Source organism: Heteronotia binoei, chromosome 7 (genome assembly GCF_032191835.1).
Source record: "Heteronotia binoei isolate CCM8104 ecotype False Entrance Well chromosome 7, APGP_CSIRO_Hbin_v1, whole genome shotgun sequence".
NCBI lineage: Eukaryota > Metazoa > Chordata > Lepidosauria > Squamata > Gekkonidae > Heteronotia > Heteronotia binoei.
In genome coordinates this window covers 41070276-41094958 of record NC_083229.1, presented here as the reverse complement: position 1 = coordinate 41094958, position 24683 = coordinate 41070276, and the positions used below count along the sequence as shown (strand labels likewise).

At 40.8% G+C, this 24683-nt stretch overlaps 1 protein-coding gene across 1 annotated transcript in view; it reads left to right on the top strand.

The window, feature by feature from the left end:
• The window catches only part of INTS8 (integrator complex subunit 8), a 30406-nt gene that overhangs the window by 5510 nt on the left and 213 nt on the right, over positions 1-24683 (top strand). The window contains exons 6-27 of the mRNA XM_060243478.1: positions 1417-1468; positions 2511-2693; positions 2932-3039; positions 4145-4297; positions 4760-4860; positions 5822-5963; positions 8173-8243; positions 8914-9089; positions 10967-11100; positions 11443-11553; positions 12905-13106; positions 14202-14323; positions 15370-15554; positions 17944-17977; positions 19427-19483; positions 19574-19635; positions 21015-21133; positions 21529-21632; positions 23235-23285; positions 23899-23972; positions 24060-24124; positions 24505-24548. Of these exons, the coding sequence (XP_060099461.1) occupies positions 1417-1468; positions 2511-2693; positions 2932-3039; positions 4145-4297; positions 4760-4860; positions 5822-5963; positions 8173-8243; positions 8914-9089; positions 10967-11100; positions 11443-11553; positions 12905-13106; positions 14202-14323; positions 15370-15554; positions 17944-17977; positions 19427-19483; positions 19574-19635; positions 21015-21133; positions 21529-21632; positions 23235-23285; positions 23899-23972; positions 24060-24124; positions 24505-24548 (2350 nt within the window). The remainder of the gene's footprint in view (positions 1-1416; positions 1469-2510; positions 2694-2931; positions 3040-4144; positions 4298-4759; positions 4861-5821; positions 5964-8172; positions 8244-8913; positions 9090-10966; positions 11101-11442; positions 11554-12904; positions 13107-14201; positions 14324-15369; positions 15555-17943; positions 17978-19426; positions 19484-19573; positions 19636-21014; positions 21134-21528; positions 21633-23234; positions 23286-23898; positions 23973-24059; positions 24125-24504; positions 24549-24683) is intronic.

The following is a 24683-nucleotide window of genomic DNA, read 5'->3' as shown; positions in this document are numbered from 1 at the left end:
CCCTCCCCCTCAGAGCCAACACAATAGCGTTTTCATGCCCAAATCTGCTCTAAGGGGAGCACCTCCCTCACCTCAGTTCCTTTTCTGCCACTGCATAAATAGGTTCTTCTGGCAATCGCTCTTTACTTCCTGCTTGTGTTTTTTCTGACTGGAAGTCTGTTTCTTGTACTCTTGGTGTGTTTTGGCTTTTTAGCCATTTGAATTATCAAGGAAGTTGTTGTTCTGATGATGAGGTGGCTGTCGCCAACATTCCCCTCTTTATACTTTGTTGATTGGCCAATGTCTCCCCTTCATCAATGGCATCTAAAGTTACATTTAAAAAATGCACCAAATGTGCAATGAAAATGACCCGCAGTGACGAGCATGATCTGTGCCAGATATATTTAGGAGAGTGCCATAATGTGACCTCCTGTAAAATCTACCAGGGGTTTACCCCGATGTACACTCTGACAGTGTTTTCCAACTTAAGGTGGCACTCTGAAAGACGGTCCCATTCTCTCTGCAGTCAGCCCCTTTGGTTCCCATTCTGGACCCCCATCCATATGCTTGGTTCCGATGGGCCTGACAGCTTCTAAGCCTCCCTCACGGCCTGTGTCCACTGTTTCATCTTCAGAGCTGACACTCCCACTCTCTCCCTCACCTTCACCATTCCTCCTGTGATCCGTAACATCAGCTTTACCCATGTAAGCATGGCCTTCTGCAAGTGCCAGCCTGCAAATGAGCAAAATCAGCAACTATCAATACATGTGGTTTCTCTGTTGTGGCTCTCACCTTATTGGAGTAACCTCGCTGAGGAGATCATGAAGGCTCCCTATGCAAAACTGATTCAGGAGGACTTTTCTACATGGGTAATAGGGTTGCAGTACACCGAACAGTTCCCAGATTTATTTGGATAAATGACTAGGGACTATGATCTGTATAGCTGTGTATAACTTACATTACGTAGGATCCAATTAATGAGTTATGTTATTTTTATAGTCCACCCTTCCCACACAGCAGGGGTGGGTTGCAACACTCTTAAAAAGTTAAAATATAATATAGTCCTTAAAATTTCAGTTCTTACAATACTAATAATGGAGCATTAAGTGGCGCCAGCAGCATAATTCAGTGAGTCAAAAAACTCTATGTCTAGCCGCAGATTAAACAAGACAGGGTTTGTTTATACTTATGCTTCATTTCTTTCTGGTTAGTTCCAGATGGTTACAATCCTAATGCATTGGTTATTGAATGTCCCATCTTGCTGACTGTATTGACTCACTATGTGTAATCCACCTTGAGCACCATGAGAAAGGTAGACCATAAATAACATAAATGAATAAAATAAAGGTGTAATATTTTAGACGTCAGAAATACATTTATAGCTTGTAATGTTACTCTGACTGCCAAACTCAGAGCTGTTTTTGTTTTCTGGTTTAGGATGAATCAGATTCAACAAGAAAAGGAAGTAACAGAAAATATTTTGAAAGTGGTAAGTGCCTTTTTGGTTGCTTGCCATGGATGTGACAGAATGCAGAGTTTCTGAACATCACAAGAAATGTGTCCGGTTACTGTGCCAGTTCTTTTAGCCTCTGTTTTCATGACTTGGCTGTTTAATCTGTGCCCACCTTACAGCTGTGTTACCCCCTCTTGCTTAATGCAGGACAACACCAAGGAGTCCGCAGAAAGTTACAAGGGGCCATTTTTAGATAAATAATGTGCTATCAAGTCACAACTGACTCATGGTGACCCCAGGACTATGGGGTTTGCAAGGCAAGAGATGAGTAGAGGTGGTTTGCCATTACCTTGCTTCTGCATAGTGGCCCCAGTCTTCCTTAGTGTTCTTCCATCCAGGTAATAACAGTAGCCAAACCCCGCTTAGCGTCCAAGCTCTGGAATGGCTTAAATTGGTGTCCAAGTCCAAGGTTTCATGCTGATAGTTCTTCCTTACATTGTAATGAATACTTCATACGATTGCATTATTTTACATTATTTTACTATATAAGGTAGGGATTTTCTTTTATATTGTAGCATAGCAATTGCAGTCATTTTCCTGGATTACATAAACTAGGAATACTAGCAATATTTTAAATACACTTGACTGAATCAGCCACTTTCCCCTTTGTTTGTGTGCTATCACACTTTTATCCCATCCTTACTCCAGGAACCCCTCCATTCCTCCATTTTATCCTCAAAACAATCCTGTAAAATAGATTTAATGAGATATAAAGATCACACATCTTATATTTTCTCTACAAAGTGTAGATTACAGACTCTGTCAGCCTTTTGAGGGTGTTCATGGAAGGCAGAGGGAGTTTTTGAAAGCGGTTAGCTGTCTAATGCACAAAAGATACAGTCCCTTAAAAACAGCCTTTTTTCCTTTAAAATGTTGAAGCCGGAAGCCCACTTTTGAATAGCAGAATTGAATGGAGGTTTTAAGCCCCCCACTTTTTTTAAAAAAATCTGAAAATAATTGACTATACACATGTGAATAATGTATGTTTGACTGTATCCATTTGTTTGGGTTATTACAGTTAAAAGAACAGGCTGCTGATTCCATTTTGGTGCTAGAAGGAGCACTCAAATTAAACAAAGATCTTTACATTCACACAATAAGAACTCTGGATTTACTAGCCATGGAGCCTGGAATGGTGAATGGAGAAACAGAGAGCTCTGCAGCAGGATTCAGTATTAGTTCTGAGGAAATGCAGTGCCAGGTATGCCAGTTGCTTTAACTGAAAGCATAGCCATGAGCTCTACTGATTTGCTGCTGGATGTTGTAGATTCAAAGCTGTCATAATGTCATGTGTGGCTTCTTGGCCTTTTGTGCAGACAGTCTTGCAAATTCCCTAGATCAGTGTCATGTTTCTAGTTATCGTTAATGTTAAATAGTTCCAGACTAATGGCAATACATTCTGTTCATCATAGTATTAACCCATTTTAATATTATTTCAGGTCTGTTACGATCTAGGAGCCATCTACTTTCAGCAAGGTTCCACAAATTCAGCTTTATATGGAAATGCCAGAGAGAAATTCTTTAGAACAAAGGAGCTGCTTTCAAAAGTGGGTTATTCTATGATAACTTACAATAAATTTGTTGAAGTGTGTTCTGATTGTAAAAAAAAAGATTCCAGTTTCTGATGCAGTGAGCTTTACAAATACTCTTAAAAATCAAGAAGAAGATGATGATATTGGATTTATATCCCACCCTTCGCTTTGAATCTCAGAGCGGCTCACAAACTCTTTTATCTTCCTCCCCCACAACAAACACCCTGTAATGTAGGTGGGGCTGAGAGAGCTCTCACACGTAAGCTGCCATTTCAAGGACAAGATCTGAGAGAGTTATGGCTGACTCAAGGCCATTCCAGCAGCTGCAAGTGGAGGAGTGGGGAATCAAACCCAGTTCTCCCAGATAAGAGTCTGCGCATTTAACCACTACACCAAACTGGCTTTCCTTGCTTGCAGTGCCTGTGTTGAGTTGATCTTTCCTATACAATATTACTGTTTTAAACTGCAAGCAAATCTCTCTTTTAAACATACTTGTATCTGCAAATGTTGTGTTTATAATCACATAGGTAGGCAGTTTAGCTTCTGTTGGCACATTCTCAGAACTTGCTTTGATTGCTTTGGTTTTGGCCTTTTAATTCAGTTGTGGGTGGGTGTGCAAAAACTAGTTTCCTTCAGTCCTGTGAGAAAATCATGTGAGATGGAGAAGAGTAATTTACACAAAGAGAGGCTCTGAGTAGAACCTACTTTGACCCACTAAAATATGAGCCCTGGGAGGGGGAAGAAATTGCAGGGAGCAGATGGGAGCCTGTGTATGTGAGCACATGTACATATGCGTTTTGTAAGGTTCCCATTACTTGTTAGCAAGTGTTCATCACATATTCTCAAGCATTTGACAGGGATGTTTGTAAAAATGCAAGAGCTTCCAGGCAGCGTACCCCCATCATTAAGTCCAACAGCAATTTTGAAAAATATGTATATGTATATACATGTATATACAAATATGTATATAAAATATTAATTTGTGTCCAGTTACTCCATGTATAATTACTTCTGTGTGTGTGTGTGTGTATATAGAGATTATTTTAGGTCATTACAAGGGCTGCAGTCAATATAATATGCTGCATTTGCAATAGGGTTGTAACATTTGTTATTTTAACAGATTGGGGCATCCCTTCACTACACCATAGATGAGAAGAGATTAGCTGGCTACTGTCAAGCATGTGGAGTTCTTTCACCTTCTTCCGATGACACATCACAACCAGCAACTCCTTACAGTCGAATCCATAGCTGTTTAAGATCTCGCAATTATCAGGTAAACTTCTGGCAAAGCAAGTGCTTGCCCATCTGTGCTGTCATGTTGTATATTTGCTCCTGTCACCCCCTGTTTACTTGATATAATCTTGTTCATAGGATATTTATTGATGTTAGTGAATAATATTGATTTGCATATGGTCAAAAACATTGTATTGAAGTCTGGAAATCTAAAATTAATCAATGTATGCTTAGTGGTATTGTTTTCTAATAACTAAAGTGCTGCCATGGTTAAAACTCCTAGGGGGTTTCTAGACTATTTTGTGTCTCACAACTTAATTTTTCAGTGCCGCCATGGTGGTTTGGGATGACTTGCCTCTGTGAAGTAACCCTCACTTTCTTGGTAGTATTCACAATACCCTTACGAGGATTCCTAGGTAGAAAGATAGTGAAATACAAGTGACTATTGTGACTGAGTGGGTATTTTAACTTGCGTTTCTCACATCTTCTGCTTGGTTTTTAGGAATTAGTAAAGATTTTCCTTGAGGACAACTTGACACCCAGTTTACCTGTTCAGTTCAGGCAATCAGTGCTAAGGGAGCTCTTCCAGAAAGCTCAACAAGGGTAAGAAGCAACCTATTTATTTTATTTATGTACAAAATTTACATCCTGCCTTTCTGCCTTTACAAGGACCCATAAGGCAGCTAACAATTTAAAAGATATATGATAAAGTTATGTTATAAAACCATTATAATAAAGCATATAAAATATCATTAAAGCAACTGTAAAAAGAGTTTAAAAAACAAAGTTAAGATACATACAAAACAAAAACATAGGTTAGGAAGGAGGGATCACTGATGGAATGCCAAATGCCGCAAAAAAAGGTCTTCACCGGCTGGCAGAATAGGGCAACAGAAAGGGATAGACGAACCTCACTGAGATGAGAGTTCCAGAACTTCGATACCATGACCAAGAAGGCCCTCTCCCAGGTTGCCACCCGCGTAATCTTAGAGGGCAGGGGCATTTGCAGTAAGGTGTCCAAAGATGACCATAATGGTAGGGTGGGTTCATAAGGGAATTCAAATGAGAAAATCATTCAAAAGCTGTAAAGTCTGGAGTTTTGAGTTGATTTAAAAAAATTGTGTTCTGCCTTTCTGTTAGCATTCTCAGGGCAGCTAAAAGTCATGATTACATCAGCATAAAATACAAAACTTGCTGGCTAGCTATTCCTTCTTCAGTTTGTAGGCAACTGATAACAGTAGGTTGTAATAACAGATGGAGGGCCTCCCTGAACAATGGTAGTTGGTCTTCTGTTTGCAAATAGTGGGAATGGAAATGTTTTCAGGTTTATGTCTACAGCACAAAGGCTATTGTAGATTTTACTTCTTTAAAACAAGCAAGCAAAAAAACCCCAAATCTAAGATTTTCAGGAACCTGATGGATCAGGTACTTTATATATGACCTGGTGTAAGCCATATGATAAGCTGGTAATCTGGGGTATCGGGAACAGAGCTTTGCATTGAACCTTTTGGTACTCTTCCTGTCCCTAAAAAGGTGTTAAAACTTTGGTTTTATGTTTATTTAGGGATGATGCCCTGAATGAAGTATGCTTCAAAGTATGTGCTTGTAATAGTGTTTGTGATGTAATGGAAGGTCGACCAGTTGGTGTCCAGTTTAACCAGCTATTTCTTAAACCCACTAAAGAAAAAATAGACTTTCTCCTTGAGGTAAGGAATTGGCCTTTCCTGCTGATTTGCTATTGCAGCCCCCCTCACACCACATCCCATACTTGACCCTCAGCGGCTTTTCAGGGAGTGCTGCAAGCAAAAGGTGGCAGAAGTCTGTTCCTTGAGTTTTGTGGCTTTCTGCATCCAGACCTTCCAAGTATTACTTGATTAGCGTACTAACTTGATTATGCATATTTCTTATTATCTGGGATGCAGTCACTAACCCATTCAAGCATGCTACTGAGGGACTTCTTAGTGGCTTAACACATCTGCTTCCTACTTATGAATATGAGATAAGCCATATTGGATCAGACCAATGGCCTATCCAGTCCAGCACTCTGTCATGCAGTGGCCGAAACCCAGGTGCCATCAGAAGGTCCACCAGTGGGATCAGAATTCCAGAAGCCCTCTCACAGATGCAGAGCATCACTGCTCCAGATTACTTATTGTTGTTTACAATAATTTGGAATCAAGCATGTATCTTGGCTACTAGTTCTCAGCCAGTAAGCAAAAGAAGTCCTTGGTGATTCAAATGTATGGATAAATCATATTAGAGTCTCAGGATCCTTCTGTTTGCCCCCATAAAGTAAACGTTCTGATAAAACGCTTTTACTACATTCTTTTTACTACAGTTTCTTCTGTATTATGCCTTGACTGCTCCTACACGTACCTCCAGGGCTAGCACAAAGAGAGATACTGTAGAGGGGCGAGATCTGCCCTATGGTTGGTTCAGAAATGCAGCAGCTGTACTCCTTCCTGAGTACTTGTACAGTCTGGGCTCAATTTGAGAAGTGGGGCTGTTTGTGAATCAGTAGCTCAGTCTGGACTCTGTAGGCATCTATTGCCATTTGTCAGATTGTGATGATACTTCCAGCTGCTACAAATTGTGATGTTCATGTCGGAACCCCCTATTCAGAGGCACCAGTTTACCCAAACAGTAAGGCCATGTGAACATAGCCTTCTGATGTTCCTGATACATTATATGAGATCCACCATCAAGTGTGGATCCACTTGGTGTGAGCCAGTTTGGTGTAGTGCTTAGAAGCGCAGACTCTAATCTGAGAGAACTGGGTTTGATTCTCTACTTCTCTGCATGCACCTGCTGATGTGACCTTGGGTCAGCCACAAGTTTTCTCAAAGCTGTTCTGCTCAAAAGCAGTTCTGGGAGAACACTCTCAACTCTACCTACCACAAGGATGTCTGTTGTGGGGAGGGGAAGGGAAGGGAAAGGAGATTGTAAGCTGCTCTGAGATTCCTTCAGGTAGTAAAGTGTGAGGTATAAATCCAGTCTTTTCTTCTCCATTGTCTAGTTTAGTGCCTGGTACAAGGCAGCAGTATCTTCTCACTAGCCATCTGCATGTCAGTCAGACTGCAGCGAATCAGGTGTAGAAAGTCTCAGCATATAGAAGCATGTTGCTAAGCTACTCCTGACTGACTTTGGGCTGTATCTGCAAAAGCATAGTGTCCAGTTTACATGGAGTGATGGTGTTGCTTTACTCTGCTCTGGTTAGAACTCACCCAGAGTATTGTGTTCAGCTTTGGGCACTACAATTTGGGAAAGATATAGACAAGCTGGAATGTGTCCAGAAAAGGGCAATGAAGATGATGAGGGGTCTGGAGACCAAGTCCTATGAGGAAAGGTTGGAGGAGCTGGGTATGTTTAGTCAGGAATAGAGATGACTGAGAGGTGATATGATCACCATCTTGAAGTAGTTGAAGGACTGTCATATAGAGGATGGTGCAGAATTGTTTTCTGTTGTTTCAGAAGGTCAAACCAGAACCAGCGGGTTGAAATTAAATCAAAAGAGTTTCTGGCTAAACGTAAGGAACAACTTCCTAACAGAGTGGTTCCTCAGTGGAATAGGCTTTCTTGGGAGATGGTGGGCTCTCCTTCTTTGGAGGTTTTTAAAGAGTGGCTAGATGGACATCTGACAGCAATGCTGATTCTGTGAATTAGGCAGATCATGAGAAGGAGGGCAGGAAGGGTTGCATCAGTGCTTTGTTCTCATGGTCCTTTCTTCCAGGGAAATGCTGATTACCGCTTTAGGATCAGGCACAAATTTTTCTCTTGGCCAGTTTTGCCAGGGATCCTGGAGGGTTTTTTTGCCATCTTCTGGGCATGGACCTGAATGTATGTGTGTGTTTATAGGAAAAAGGCTATATTGGTTATACACTAAATGTAAGTTTATTCAATATTTTAAATTGGCAGGTATGTTCAAAGTCAATAAATATAGAAAGTGCATCAGAATCTTCAAAAAGGAAAATGGCATACTTCCTGAAGTAAGTGGTACTGTATTGTTTTCCCTGCTTATTTTCAAATACCTGAGAAAATATTGGAGTTTTAGGGTGTTAGCTGGGTCATATTTTATCCCTTTATGGCAGGGTAACTCCTGACAGAGTATAAGTTAAGTAGCCTGAAGTGTGTTTTGAAGAGTGAGCACAGTCGCTTCAGCCTACTCCCCTTTTCAGCCTCTTCTAGTTCCTCTCTCTGAGGACTGTTACTAATGTATCTCCAGAAAAATATATCTTTTAATTTGATGATCATTTACAAGCTACATTACTAATGATTGGTTATAGCCCTCACACTAGCCTGATCTCATCAGATCTTGGAAGCTAATCAGGGTCATTGCTGTTTAGTACTTGGATGGGAGACCACCAAGGAAGTCCACGGTTGCCATGCAAAGAAGGCAATGGCAAACCACCTCTGCTCATCTCTTGTCTTGAAAAACATTTGAAGGGCCACCAGAAGTTGACTGTGACAGCTTCTATAATCAGTGCTGTTGTGTCCAGTGTCTCACCCCAATACTCATTCTTTGGATCCTATGTTCTTTGTTAAAAATCAAAGGATCTTCCCTCCTCAAATATCACAATGCAGACTGCAAGAATGAAATTGTCATAATTTTTCTTTACACTGATATTTTCTTAATGAACTTTTGGGGACTTTACTCAGGAACCTATGCTTGGGTTTGGAAGACCTCCAACTTGTCTTCATGATTTCCTCCCATGAACTCTTCATTGCACTCTTGAAAGATGATGAAAGAAAGCTACTCATTGATCAGATGAGGAAAAGGTCACCTCGCGTCAACCTAGGCACTAAGCTTATAACTTCATTTTATGATATTCCAGGTTATTTGATTTTTTTTTACTATTCAGAATATTCATAAATATTTTATGGTGAAGGAATTCCTGTACTATGTAAGCATTGAACGAAGAAGAAGTGAATGAATCCATAGAACATGATTTCTGTGTTATGATGGTGGATAGAAACGAGAGAAAGCCATGTATCTAGCCCACTGTCTTGACACCATGATATTAATTTTGGTTGAACATGTGGGTGGGGTTTGAGAATTAGTCTCTTCATTTGTTTTTCCAGGTTGCAGCTAGGGTTACTCATCTTAATTTCATTGGAATTAAACTGGAGAGGGCAAAGTAGAAGACTGTGGCATCTTTTTTTGTATTATCTGAACTGGGGGTATAAACTAGTGAATCTTGGAGACTCTTTATCTCCAGGAACATTAGAGAAGCCATGTTGGATCAGGCCAGTGGCCTACCTAGTCCAATACTCAGGTGTAGGGCCATAGCCAGGATTCCATATTTGATGGGGCCACAGGCAGGATTTTTTCTTTAGAGGGGCCAGGCTCTCAGCAGTGAAGCTGGATCCCCCAGGAACCAAGCTGGGCTGAGCAATGGATGTGCCATGAGAGCTCTGGCCAGGTGACAATGGTGTCTTCTGCAGCCTTCTATGAGCTCTGTCTCCTGCAGCAGTAGCAGGCACCTCTTGTGAGCAGGGAGGCTAATTGGAGGGGCCTGTATGTTTACCAAGGAGGTTGACTGGTGGGGCCTGGGGAGGGTTACTCTTTGGGTGAAGAAGTACTTCCCTTTGTCTGCGTTCAGGGACGAAAAATCTATTGTCCATCCCTGGACCAAAAGAAGCCAGGTTGTGTACGACACGAGCCAGGGCCTTCTCAGTGGCAGCACCAGAACTCTGGAATGCTCTCCCGGAGGCCATAAGGGCCCTGCGGGATTTGTCTACATTCCGCAGGGCCTGTAAGACTGAATTGTTCCGACAGGCCTTCGACATTTAACCGAGAGAGAGCTGCCACTGGACATCATATAGAGCTCCATGCAGCGTACCAATGGTCACCATTGAATTTTCAGAACCGCTATACTGTACTGTATTCATACAGCACCATGAAATGTTTTAAATAATTTAAATATGTAATTATGTTTTATATGTTTTATTGGTTTTTAATGGAATTAGTGTGATGTTGTGAGCCGCCCTGAGTCCGCTTGCGGAGAGGGCGGGATATAAGCTTAATGTAATAATAATAATAATAATAATAATAATAATAATAATAAGTCTGTTCTAAACCTACTGCTCATTAATTTCATTGAGTGCCCCCAAGTTCTTGTATTGCAGGAAAGGGAGAAAAGTACTTCTTTCTCTACTTTCTCTGTCCCATACGTAATTCTGTAAACCCCTCTCACATCACCTGTTTCTCCAAGCTTAAGAACCCTAAGCTCTTTAAACTATGGTTCATTCATTATACTGCTAAAGTCAGTGTTTTCAAAACAGCATAACAAAGCAGTATGTGTTTTGCAGAATCCTGTTAGGAACATAAATACCCTCAGCAGGCTATGATGGTTGAAAGTCATCATGTCTGGGAGTAATGATGACTATCCTTCTCTTTCTCACTTCTAGCATTGCACCATCAAAATTTCATGTGATTAATAAGCCCTTTCACTGTGCTAAAATGAAAGCAAGTTTGGTTCATCCCTAAGATCATGAGCCCTGGATCAGACCAGTGGTCTGTCTAGTCCAGCATTCTGTTTCACACAGCAGCCAAACCAGTTGCCCTGGAAAGTCAAACAAATGGCATAGAGGCCTCCTAGCACCGGTGCCCATGAGTTTGCCACCTCTGAAATCAACCCTGTAATCAGCCTTTTCTGATACTGCCAGTTATAGTTTGCTCAGTTACAAATGTTACCATTTTTTTCCCCAGCCTCAGCTAGTGTGAATATTGGCCAGCTGGAACATCAGCTTATATTATCGGTGGATCCCTGGAGAATTCGCCAGATTTTAATTGAGCTGCATGGTATGACATCAGAGCGCCAGTTCTGGACGGTTTCTAACAAGGTACTTTATTTTCTACTAAAACGTTAGTAACAGTTGCTGCTGTGTTTTGTTTAAGTACATGGTCTTCCCTGTTCCCAGGGCTCACAATTGCTGGTAAATTGTAAAATGTAAGAATATTCCTTTAAAAATTATATCAGAACATTTAATAAACTGTAAAACTCTGCTGAATTTGCATGTTGTGATTTGATTTGAGATGCTCATAAAAAAAATGGGATGCACACTTTAAAAATTACTAAAGTTGTGCCTCTGAGAAACTGTTTTGAGATTTCCTTTGTCCATATTTGAAAATGCCACTAAATCTCTTCTGGAAAATAAATTGATATGTATATTTGTTTTTATTAGTGGGAAGTACCAAACATTTATGGCAATGTTATCCTAGGAATTAAAGACAACTTGACCAAGGACTTGGTCTATATCCTGATGGCAAAGGGTCTGCATTGCAGTGCGATTAAGGTGAGAAAGCTCAGCCTGTAGTGTTATTATTTTCTGCTAAAAGGTTTTAACCAAACTTTGTTCTATTATTTAAAAAGTTACTGCAGAACAGTATGTTTACTTATCCAAAGTGGGATAGAATAGAACATTTTCTTGCTGGAGATCTTTCTAAGCCAGTGCTATTTGCATATTTGTTCACTTGACTGTGATGTCAGATGTCTTAGTCTAATGCAGGGGTGGGGAACCTTTTTTCTGCCAAGGGCCATATGGATATTTATAACATCATTCGTGGGCCATAAAAAAATATCAACTTAAAAAACAGTGCTCTGCCAAGGAAGAATGATTCAGGCCAGCAAAATTAATGCAAATAATTGTTTTTCTATTTGAAGTCATGTGGGGAGAGCCTAATCTGGCATGCACACACACACACACACACACAGCCTGCCACTCTAGGCAAATGCATAGGTCCAGGGCTTTTTTGTAGAAAAAGTCCAACAGGAACTCAGTAGCATATTAGACCACATTCCCTAATATTAGCATATTAGGTCACACACTCATTAGCATATTAGACCACACCATCTGGGATAATCAAGTGCAAACTGAACTGTGACGGTTACTTTTCCAGGCCCTGCAGCAATTCTGGCTGGCCAGCCAGGCCCCAGGGAGGCTGCCGGACAGTACATCTGGCCCTGGGGAGGCTGCTGCACAGCACGGCTGGGCCCCATGATCCTCGCTGCCTAGCCAGGCCCCAGAGAGGCTGCCACATGACTCGGTTTGGCCCAGCAATCCCCAAGGACCACACCAAGTGACCTCGAGGGCTGTATATGGCCCTTGGGATGGAGGTTCCCCACCCCTGGTCTAATGAGTGCCTGAGTCAGGCATATAGTTGGCTAAGAGCTGCCATCGGCTTTATGAGCAAGGGACAGGGCTGACTGTTGCCACTGTAGGGAGGCTTGTCTATCTTGCTGTATTTTTCTCTTCCCTTCAGAACTGCTGGTGGTCATGTGTGCAGACTGATGTGGTGGGGCAGAGTGATCACTGGGATGTGGAATTGGCCTTTATGCTGTTGCTCTTCTGAACAGCAGCTTAAAGGGATGTGTGTTGCATTAGTTGTCTTCATGTAGATAGAAAGGGGGATGAAAAGATGTAATACCCCAGTTACACCATGAGACTAGCAGATCTGTTACATGAAGATCAGTTTTTGTAGTCTAAATGAATTGTTCTTATATGGTTTCATACAACTCAATCCCTTTGAATAGACGAATCTGGCTATTGTTTTATAATGTGTGCTTGTAACTGTAAGAGGCAAGTAGGCAGAGTTTTTGCTCCAGCTGATGACTGTCATTTATAAGTGTGGTGTATGTTGTTTCAGGACTTTGTCCATGCAAAACAGCTTTTTGCAGCTTGCTTGGAACTTGTGACCGAGTTCTCTCCAAAACTGCGCCAGGTCATGCTGAATGAGATGCTACTTCTGGACATTTATACCCATGAAGCAGGAGCGGGGCTTTCAGGAGAACGTCCTCCCTCTGACTTGATCAGCAGGGTTCGAGGGTATTTGGAAATGAGGGTGCCTGGTAAGAACATTTGATTTAATTGCATGTTGAAAACTGTGCTGTTCTGAGAAGAGTCAAAGTACTAAAGACTTCAGGTTTTGGATGCCCACTAGCTAGCCGTGACAAAATTAAATATTTCTTTTTCATGAGGTGGAGAAAGTGCAGCATATGTCTGAATCCACTGGCAGATGGCTGTAATTCTGCAGGAAGATTCTGTAATTTCTCAGAGTTCATCAAATGGGCCTCCCAAAGTTGCTCTCAATTCCGTGTCCCAAAGAAAATGGCGGTGGCTTGTTAGTTGGGGTGAACCTGATTAATTGCAGGGTTTTAGATTATTTTTTCCTCATCCCCTCTCCAAAACCAAAGAAGCTACAGATGCACACATTAGAATCCAACAAACGTTGCTGCCCATGTTCCTGTATAGGGTGGGCCCATAGCCATTTATATTTTAGTACCTGAGGATAAAAATACCTACAGCAAAGAGGGCATTCCAGACAACTCCCATTTTTGCCCTAGGTCCTTCTCTCTTGTTAGGGCTTTTAAGATTCCCAGGTCACCAGATAAGAGGTTGTATCTTAGAGAGGTGTGCAATTAGGTGTGGTGGGGCGTGATTTGGAGTGGAATCCTGTGTCTTTAAAACCTCCAGTCAGGTTCTTCAATACTAGAATTAAAGTTAGTCATAAGAAATCACTCCAATAGTAATTTCAGTTCAGTGAAAAACTCATTTCCAGGTGTAACTTTTTTACCATATTTACAATTGGAGTGGTGATCATAACAAATGGTAACTTGGCCAGTTTTGTCTTCATCTCCATGGTATCTTACTAGTTCCAGATATATGTGCCTTAAGTTGGAGAAGGAAGTGGAGGCATCACTAGGGAGATCATTGTGCTTCCTGTTTTTCTTGCAAGCAAAATTGGAAGGGGAGGTTTTATCAGTCAGTGCTTACTTCAACCCAGAGATGTCACTGGATTTTTCCGGGTGCACTGAATTTTACCAGTGGAATACAGAGTTCATGCCAGATCCTGGGTCATAAAAGTTGGAATGCAATGATAGGCAGAAATTTGTCACAATGTCTGATTGGCTGCTCTCTAACAATTGTGTGTGTTTATTTTTTAGATATTCCTCTTCGGCAAGTTGTAGCAGAGGAGTGTGTTGCTTTTTTGTTAAACTGGAGGGAGAACGAGTACTTAACTATGCAAGTTCCTCTCCCTCTGGTCCAGACCAATCCTTATGTAAAGGTAAAGCATTTTTAAAATGCAAGATATATTGAAGTCTTGTAATCTTACAATATTATCTAACTTATTTTCTCCCCTTCATTTCCACTCCCCCACCAAAGTGTTACATTTCTTAATAAAAACTTCCCAGATGTTTTTCCAGCTGCCTTGTATAACAGCATTTGATCTTACGGCATGAGATTTCATAAATGATATGAAATCCTGAATATGTTCTTCTCCCATGGTGTAGAGTCTGACTGCTTAGTGACCTTTTAAAAATGAAAGCCTGTAACTGATCTGATGGGCCATTTCAAAGGAATTGTATAGTGTTTGTGCCCAGAGAAGGTTTGAGACCTGCTTGGAGAGCAGAAACAGCCTGCGGTGCACACTAAACTGTGCTTAAAACCCTGGCCTGTTTTTATGGGATCTCAAGCATGTGCAGCATGCAAAATCTCTGAAAGCTATAAAACTTTGAATACAAGTTTCCCCACTGACAATAGCTGCTTGCTTCATGCTCCAGAACAGATGGAGCAACACTCATCCATCAGTTTTTTGTTTGCTGCTGCAGCAGCTGACTTTAAAAGCACCTTCTCATAGTCTGTTGCTTTGAACTGCCTATTTTAAGTTAAATAAACAAGGAGCAAAAAACACTTAGTTGTTTGCTATGTGTTGTGGCATTGCTTTGCCTGTGGGGAAAAATCTCTTCCACAAATGGATATAGCTTTTGTCTTTTATGTTTGGGAGAGGTGCATAAAGAGGACATTTCAGAGCATTGCTTTAAGATTATGAAACATGCCAGATGGGATCATGGCATCATACTAAAGACTCCGTTACAAGAGATAGCACTTGATCAGGGAGCTTGATGCTGTTCCAAAATGGATTTCAAAAATTCCTGACTGTGAGCAGCCCTAAGAGTCACTAAGAGCCCTGAAGTAGCTTTCTGAATTAGTAGTTAGAGATTCTGCTGCAGTATATTCTTTCTTGGTTCTAGACCCATGCACTGTATTGAGGATAGGATGTAAAGCATACTTTTGACTCCTTTTCTGTTCTTTGTTCTGTGCTTCGCTTAGTTAGGACAGCTTTTGGCTGCCACATGTAAAGATCTTCCTGGGCCTAAAGAAAGTAGACGAGCAGCCAAAGACCTCTGGGAGGTGGTTGTACAGATCTGCAGTGTATCCAGCCAACACAAACGAGGAAATGATGGCAGGGTGAGCCTAATAAAGCAGAGGGAATCAACTCTGGGCATTATGTACAGGTAAAGTTTTCTATTCTGTAGTATTTGTGTGTGTGTATACCCAGATGCACTAAAGGGTATATTCCAAACAAGTATCTGATAAACATGGGCCAGCATTTGAAGTAGCTAAAATATTTCTCTACTCCAAAACTGGTTTGATTAATTAGGATGGTAGTTATTGCATATGAATAATGGAATGTTGCAAAGGTAACTTGAAAAAAAGTTGGACCATTGGAAGAAACTGATAAATAGCACTGTGGGTCAGAAGGCAACTTGTAGCACATTAAGATAACAGCCATCTATGCATTACTAGGGGTGTACAAATTTGTTTTTTCTGAAGACGTTTTGGAAGAAAAACAGAAAAAAAAACAGATTCCTGAAAAAAACCAGATTCCAATATTGGTAAAATATTTCGATCCGATATTTTTCGGAAACCGTGGATGGAAAAATACGAGGGGGGGTGGGGAGCAGTGGCAAAGCCACAAATAACAGCTGAAAGGCAGCTCAGCTGGGACTCTGTTGGGCAGCCCAGTTTAAGTTAGACTGCTCAAAAGAGAGCCCGCAAAGCAGCTGATCCTGTAGGAAGAACTCTCCCCAGAGACTGAGTTGGGGCTCTCTTGGGGAGCCTAGTTTAAATCAGACTGCACAAAAGAGCTCCAGCAGAGCTGGTGCGGGAGAGTGGTCCCTCCCCACTCAGCTGTTTTGTGGGATGTCTTCTGCAGTCACCTGTTTAAAGCCTGAGAGCCACTGAAGTGGAATGATTTCAGATGCCCAATGACATTGGTAGGCAAATGACAATAGAAAGTGTGATTGGATTAGGTGTCATATGCAGAGATACAATAGGCATGGAGAAATCAACGTTGGTAATGAGACAGGAAACCTAGGTCTCTATTCAATCCAGGTGAATGCATTGTCTTGAGCGTCAGTATCGGTTGCAGTTCAGCAGTCTCTCTAATCTCCTTTTGAATTTCCTTTGTAAGGGAACTGCTACTTTTAGGACAGCAATTGAATGTCCTGGAAGGTTAAAATGTTCCCCCACAAGGAATGTGTGCAATGTAGATAGTGGAAGGGCATTGCTGACATGTCATTGCATTAATCATATTAGAGGATGAGCAGGAATAGGAACCTGAGATAGTATGGCTGATATTGCTGGGTCCAGTGATGGTGTTGCTAGGATTTGTTGGCATCTTGGTTTGTTGCTGCACTTGGTACCAGAGTCCATTTTACTGGGTTAGGTAGTTTATCATTGTGGATGAGAAGTTGTTTTAGTTAGCAGCCTGTCTGTAAGCAAGAAAAGGTTGACCTCCCAGTTCCTGTGTGTGGGAAGTGTCACTATCCAGCATGGGTTGTAGGCCATTAATAATGCATTGAGTTGTGAGCTGTAGATGACCACCAGTGGTGTTCTGTTGTCATTTTCTTTGGCCTTGTCTTGTAGCAAGCGGTCCTTGGATATCATTCTGGCTTTCCCAGTCATCTTTCTCACCATATCAGAAGGATATTGTAGTAGCAAAAATGCCTGTTGCAGATCCTTCAAGTGGGTATCTCTGTCTGAGGGGTTGGAGCAGATGCCACTATAGTGTAGGGCTTGGCTATACACAATGTATTGTTTGATGTGGTTGGGGTGGCAGCTGGAGGCATGTGGATATGTTTGACAATCTGTTGGTTTCCAGTATAATGTGGAACTTATGTGTCCCTCATGTATCCGTGCTGTGGTGTCAGGAAGTTTATTTCTTGTGTAGAGTAATTTGTAGTTAACTTGATGATGGGATGGAAGTTGTGGAAATCCTAGTGAAATCTCTTGGGGTTTTCTTTGCCATGGGTCCAGAAAACAAAAATGTCATAATTGAATCTCAAGTAAAAGAGAGGTGCCAATGGTAGGAGTTCAGAAAACGCCGTTCTAGATCCTCCATGAAAATGTTGGTATACTGTTGAGTCATGTAGGTGCCTGTGGCTGCGCCATTGGATTTGGAGGTATAAATTCTCACCAAACCTGAAATAGTTATGAGTGAAAACAAGCATGCAGATTTCAGTGGCAAGATCTGCTGTGGTGTTATCAGGGGTGATATTTCTAATGGCTTGTGGTCCATCCTGATGCGGGATGTTGATGTACAGAGGCTCAGCATCCTTGGTGGCTAGAATGCAGTTTTCCGGGATATAGTCAATGGACTGCAGTTTCCTCAGGAGGTCTGTGGTATTAATAATCTCAAGATGGAGTTCTTATAGCCTGATATTCCTACGATGATGGTGCCTGTGCTTTATCTCTGGTTAAGCAATAATTCCTTATCTTTTCTGCTTCAGCTGATGTATGTGTTGTATTTAAAACTTGTACATCCCTTCATGTGCTTCCAAGCAGAGATGCTTTAAATAGTTTAATAATAAATGTCTTAAACAGCTGTCTTCTCTTATTTAGGAGTGAAATGCTGTCTTTTATCAAAAAGTTGCGGGTGAGTCTTGCATTGAAGGGTTTGAACCAAATTAGTGCATTAAAGGAAAAGACATATCCTTTTTCTTTCCTTAAAAATAGTTTTGTTGGAGAGATTGCTTTAGAAAAGCCTGTTTTATTTGACTGTAACAGCATATATAGTCACAGGGAAGTGTTGGTAAAGTTTAATTATTCCCTTTGTTTTGATTCCTTTGTGAAATCACAAACTTGATAGCAAAATAAATATGATAATGTTAATGAGCTAGTCACAATCTGGAGAGCTGGCTAGTTTTGTGAGCTGACTTTTTGCAAAGAGCAATAACATTCCCCCTCCCCTCAAATTGTCTCTGCCCACCTAGCTTGTATTGGTGTATCTGTGTTCAAAATTCCGGTTGTTGGCAAAAACTCAAGAAGAGCCTTGTGGCATGTTCAAAACCAGCAGAGGTATTGTACCATTAGCTTTAGTGAGCTTCAGTATTAGTACATATCGGTAGGAAGGGATTTTGAAATCCTGATTATGTAAGAGCTAACATTTTATGTACAAACTTAAGAAATTCGCTTATGGGAGTGTCTGATAAAAATGGTCTTAAACTGTGTGTACGAAATTGGTAATAAATGACGTCTAGAGGATTATTGTGAATGTAGGAACACAAGCTGGTGCCTTCAAAGGAATTCAGGGCTGGGTAGATAAAGAGCTGGAAATTCCTCTTCCTCCAGGCTTTTAATGGCTTGAGGACAGCAGTTATAAACTTTGTTTTAACTGCCTCAGTTGCGTTCATATTTTGAGGGCAATGACCATGTTCTGGATGGTATAAGCCTTTTTTTTGGCTTATTTTTTCATACGTAGGGGGCAGTGTTCCCTCTAAGCTGAGTTAGCGTGAGCTAGCTCACAGATTTTTAGCGTCCAGCTCACACATTTTTGTCTTAGCTCAGGAACGATGACCCCAGAGCACATTAATTTATGCAGTAGCTCAAAGCTTTAATGCCTGTAGCTCACAACTTTAATGTCAGTAGCTCACAAAGTAGAATTTTTGCTTACAAGACTCTGCAGCTTAGAGGGAACATTGCTAGGGGGATGCCCTGAGTATGCAGAACCCCCAGGCTTGTCACAAGTTGGCCCCTTTCACTGCCTTTTAGATGCTCATACATAGTTAACTTTTACTGAAGAGGAGCTGGGAGTCTGGAACTTTGAGTGGTGAGTTTGCTTTTTTCTGATTCTGGAAGATGGTCATCTTTTTCAGGTTATCTTTTTTATTTACAGAGGGGTTGTTTTTCGATATCTGGAGATTCCACCAAATGTTTTAGTTTGGCTCCACTATGCTGCTTTCATAATTATGTCACTTTTTCTAGCAAAAGGAATAAAAATAAAAAATAGTAACAGGAATAATTATTATATTTAAAGTTCAGAATAACATGCTTTCCTGGAGATTGAGAACATTGCATTATGTTACTTTTTCTTCTTTTCTTGTAGGAACCTTTGGTATTGACAACAATATTATCATTGTTCGTCAAGCTTCATAACATTCGGGTTAGTGCAGTACTGTCTTCAACGTAACTCTTTGACTTCAATGCTTGCCCTCTGACTGATTTCATATATAATGTGTGCTTCCTCTTTCAGGAGGACATAGTGAATGATATCACTGCAGAGCACATCTCTATTTGGCCATCATCAATTCCAAAGTAAGGAAATGTCACATAAGAACTTCAGCTATTGTAATTGTGAAATGTGTGTTTCTCCTGGTGCTTACAAATGATCCTTACCTCACTTTTAGAATGTTTATCTTTTCTATTCGTTGTGTTTAGTTGTGTTTTGGGGATATCTCTGCAATTTAGGAATAAAGCAAGAGAAGATCCATGAGGTTTCACCACCACATTCTGCTTGCTGCTGTGTGTTTGCACACCATTTTGAGTTGATGTGGCAACTCAGAATGGTCCACAGACTCTGCCTCTTGGGTTTTTTGCCAAATGTTTTCATGTACAAGTATTATTGTTTATTTATTAGCAGTTTTGCCCCCAGATTGCCAACATTTTCCTGCAAACTTAAAGGTTTATAAAATCCTAAATAGATTTTAAACAGAGCCAAGCTATTGGATATAGTGATGGCGTCCCTGTTGATTATATGCTAAATTGACTGATCAGTCTAACAGCTTCCGTTCTGTCTTCTACTAAAGGCCTTATGCATTGTGCCTTGATGTTAAGAATGTGTGGTTAACAAGTAAACACATTTACTTGACTGAGTGCCTGCTGTGATGATTATTGCTTAATGCATGAAAAGTGACAATGGGTAATGTATTCTGCAGGTTATTTCCCTCAACAAACATGAAGGCAGAGCATCTCAATCTTAAATTTAATGCCTTTTGGTTTTCTTCAGTCTAAAAGTGAAGAATGATGGAAGGGAAGGGTTTGCTCTTCCTCCGGAATCTTGGGCCAGTCCTTTTACCTCCCACATGCTTAGGGAAGTGAGAAAAATAAAGTCAAGCTGTGCACTTTGAGGCATTTCATGACATACTATGGACCGCTGACATATCTACGTTTTGTTCTTTGCTACAGTGGGATTTAAGAAGCTTGTACAGGTTCCTCTGGTATTTGTAATGGATTGTTTCCAGACTAAGATGTGCTTGAAATTATGGAATTTGTGGAACATGGCAGGGCAACTCCTCATCTGGTTGGAGATGATCCAAACTAATGGTTCTACACAGTTGTAGAGCAGAAGGGATAATTCCATTTTGGACCCAGCCCTACATGTCTCCTGGAGAGTTGATTATTAGCATGCATATGTAAAGCTGTCTCTGTGTAATCAGACAGAGCACTTCATAATCCTGGTTGATCACATTGGTGATGATATGAAATGGTCTGCTGGATGGAAGGTGCTCTTCCTGCCAGATTAGACACCCTGTAAATAGATGCTATTTTCAGTTTGTGGTCTAATCCTCTCCTTTGATGGTGGCAGGCAAAAATAAAATGCTGCTGCTCAACTTGCCAGTATCACAGCCTTGTAACAGCCAGGGAATATATTCTGAATTAGCATATTTATTTATTATGGATATCTTTTTTTTAAGTTTACAGTCAGTGGATTTTGAAGCTGTAGCTGTTACCATCAAAGAGCTAGTCAGTTACGCACTGACTATAAACTCAAACAACCACTTCTGGTTAATAATTCAGGCGGACATTTATTTTGGTAAGTAGAATGAAGCACTCTTGTTATTTCTTTGGCTCCATAGCTGACACTCTTCAGACCTAGTCTTTCTTCAACTCAAGGAGAGCGATAATATGTGTCAGTGTGTTGTTTGGGAGCAAATTTTTAAAATTCCTGTCACAGCCATGTCTGGAATCATGAGCGTGCAGAGTCCTTGTGTATTTATAAGGAATACCTTATCTGGCACTAAATTTCATACAAAGCTGTGTATTGCCAGCCGCTCCCCAATTTCTTTTCAGTGGACTATAGGGTTGGGGACCTTCCTTTTCCTTAACCAATGCAAGGTCTTTTGGAGAGGAAGGGCAGAAAGTGAACGCAATGAACAGTTATTGTGTAAACTTTGCATTAACCAATATTTTTGTTTCCTTCCAATGTAGCAACAAATCAGTACTCTGCAGCTCTTCATTACTATCTTCAGGCAGGAGCTGTGTGCTCAGATTTCTTTACTAAGATGGTACCACCTGATGTATATACTGATCAAGTGAGTGGTGGAAAACAGGTTGACAGGGATATGTTATGCTTTGCAAGGATAAAACATGACTGTCATATCTGAATTCATTGGCTTTTGGTAGTTTCTGCCTCCTCACTTTGCTTCTTCACTCCCAGCACTAGAAAGCATGTGTACTTTAATGGGTCTCTGAATAATAGTGCATCATTATGCTGCTTAAGTGCTCTCCATCCATATATATGACTAGGATCACTCTAGGGTTGCCAGCTCTGGACTGGGAAATACCTGGAGATTTTGGAGGTGAGGTTTGGGGAGGGGAGGAACCTCAACAGGGTGTAATGCCATAGAGTCATTTTCTGCAGGGGAACTGATCTTGGTTGTCTGGAGCTCAGTTGTAATAGTTGGAGATATCCAGGTACCACCTGGAGGTTGGCAACCTTCTCTCACACACACATCATTTCTGTATGCATATACAGAGAAGCAATCTTGTTGGGTGACCCTCAACATCAGAATTAACATCTTGTGAAGCCTGAGCATCTTATAGAAATGCAGTAAGATGCTTTCATCCATGGCAATAGTAACCAGAAATATGGTACAGTTCCTATCCTGTAACCAGCCATTATGATATAAATTATGTGTTTTACAATCAAGTATAGTACAAAATTGTAGACTGAAAATGAGATTAAGGAACTGCCTGAATAGGTCTTCGAATGGTAATAGAGAGTGCTGTCAAGTCACAGCCAACTCAGGGTTTTCTAGGCAAGAAATGTTCAGAAGTGGTTTGCTATTACCTTCCTCTGCATAGTAACCCTGGACTTCCTTGGTATCCCATCGAAGTACTGTCCAGGACTGACTTTGCTTTGTTTCTGAAATCTGACAAGATCAGGCTAGTCTGGGCCATCCGGATCAGGGCAGATCTCTGGATGGGTGCCTGTTTCTTGGATGTACCTCCATGAAAGGAGGATGGATAGACATAGCTGTGCTTTGTAGCAGAGTTGGTCTTAGCTTTGCTGTACAATCCAGCAAGGCCCCATTTTGCTGAAGAGAAAATGAAAATGTGAGTTGGGTTTGGGCTATATTGACTGACAGCTGAACAGCTGGGCCAAGAGACAAGGAGCAGGTGCATCAGTTGCCCAGCCACCTGAACATTGCTTGGCCTCATTCTCTGCTGTTCCAAGAGAAACATGTTATGAAAAATGTGCCTGCTGAGACTGAGTTGGTTGGCTTAGGAAATATATATGCCACTTCTGTCCAGAGAGTTGGTCAAGATGGTTCACAATTAAGATAACAGAAACAAGCCAGGGCTTTAAAAAAAACTACATAAAGCAAGCATCGAGTAGCCTAAAATAATAATCATAAAACAGTCATTAAGCAGACCACAAAACATATTTTTAAAAAGATGGCACCTGATAGTGAAAAATGTTTTGGTGTGGTGTCTAAAGGAAGTGGACACAGGGTATTGCAAGGGTTAGAGACCAACAAGACTGCTGTGTTACTTCTTTGGTAGAAACCAGAAATAATAAAGTAGCAGACTAATACTGTTAAAGGGATATGAATTGTATCCTGAGTGGTGCATGACATTGCTGGTAACTGGATACATTCTAGAATTGCTGCTTACACTGTCTTTCTTTCTAGGTGATAAAACGAATGATAAAATGTTGTTCTCTGCTCAACTGTCACACACAGGTAAGACTATCTAAAACAAAAGCATACCACATTAAAAATTTGCCAGATTGCTTTTTTTACAATGCATGTTGTACTGCATTCCTCTACAGCATAGAACAGGGGTGTCAAACATGAGGCCCTGGGAGGGCTCCTATCAGGCCCTCAAGCAACTGGCTCGTCTGCTTTCTTCTCCCTCTCTAGCTTCCTTCTGCATCTCAACTTAGTTTGCAAGGCTTGCTGAATCACACAGGAACTACAGAGCAAAGTCTCTATTTTCTCCATTAGTTGAGGTTCCTCTCCCTCCTGGTCCCCTGGGGAGAGAGGGAAAGAGCCAGAGCTTCCCCTGGGAGAAGTACAAAGAAAGCACTTTTAAGACCAACAAGAACTAATGCTTTAAGCATGTTTTATTTTAAGTTATTTTTTTAAAAACTTGTTGTGTTTGTCTGTGTTCTTTAAAAAGTTTATATCTCTGCTACCTAATCTTAAATAGGTACACACATGGCCCGACAAGATCTCATTTGTCAGATGCGGCCCTCAAAACAAATGAGTTTGACTCCCTTGGTATAAAGTTCTGATGAGGTGGTTTTGTAGCATAGGATTGTTTTATCAGGTCCTTTCTTTGTATCCTACCTAGGTAGCTATTTTATGTCAGTTTCTACGGGAAGTAGATTATAAAACTGCATTTAAGGTACTTCAAGAGCAAAACAGGTAAATAGCATTTTTTACTAATAAAATTGTGTGATTACTTTTTAATCAATGAAATGTGGTTAATTTATGCTTGATATTCCTTTTCAGTCATGATGCTATGGACTCTTATTATGACTACATCTGGGATATTACCATCTTGGAATACTTGACATGTATCCTTTTGTAAGGAAAAAAAACGCTACAGGTAGGTTTGAAAAATGAGAGCAGTTTCAGTGAGGATTACATAAACTTTTATAAAAGTAGGTTTTCATACACTTGTGGTTCTGGATGGCCAGCTGAGGAGGAAATGGAACAAAGTTTTTTGCTGGTAAAATTCCACTCACTGTAAACATGGATCCTGCTTTCTGAACCTGACCAATTGCTGATCACTGTGTTCAGTGCAACATAACAAACTGGAATCAGACTGACTTTTAATATGTTCCCTGGGGAAGATGTTAAGACCATTATGTGAAAATTAGCATATGAAAATGCTACCACTAATGTTTATCATACACTTGTTGAGCTGTTCTATAGTTCCTTAAGAGGTTGGCAGATCTTCATCATAAGCGAGGAGAAACAGACAAGAAACAAATAGCAGTAAGTCATTGTTCCTTTTCTGCTTGGCATATACTGCTGTCTTTGTGCAGCAACTACATGTCTAGCTCATCATCTTTGCACTTTAAAAAAAAGTAGAACAGTTAACACGTGAATTAATTGCTGGTTATGTATTTA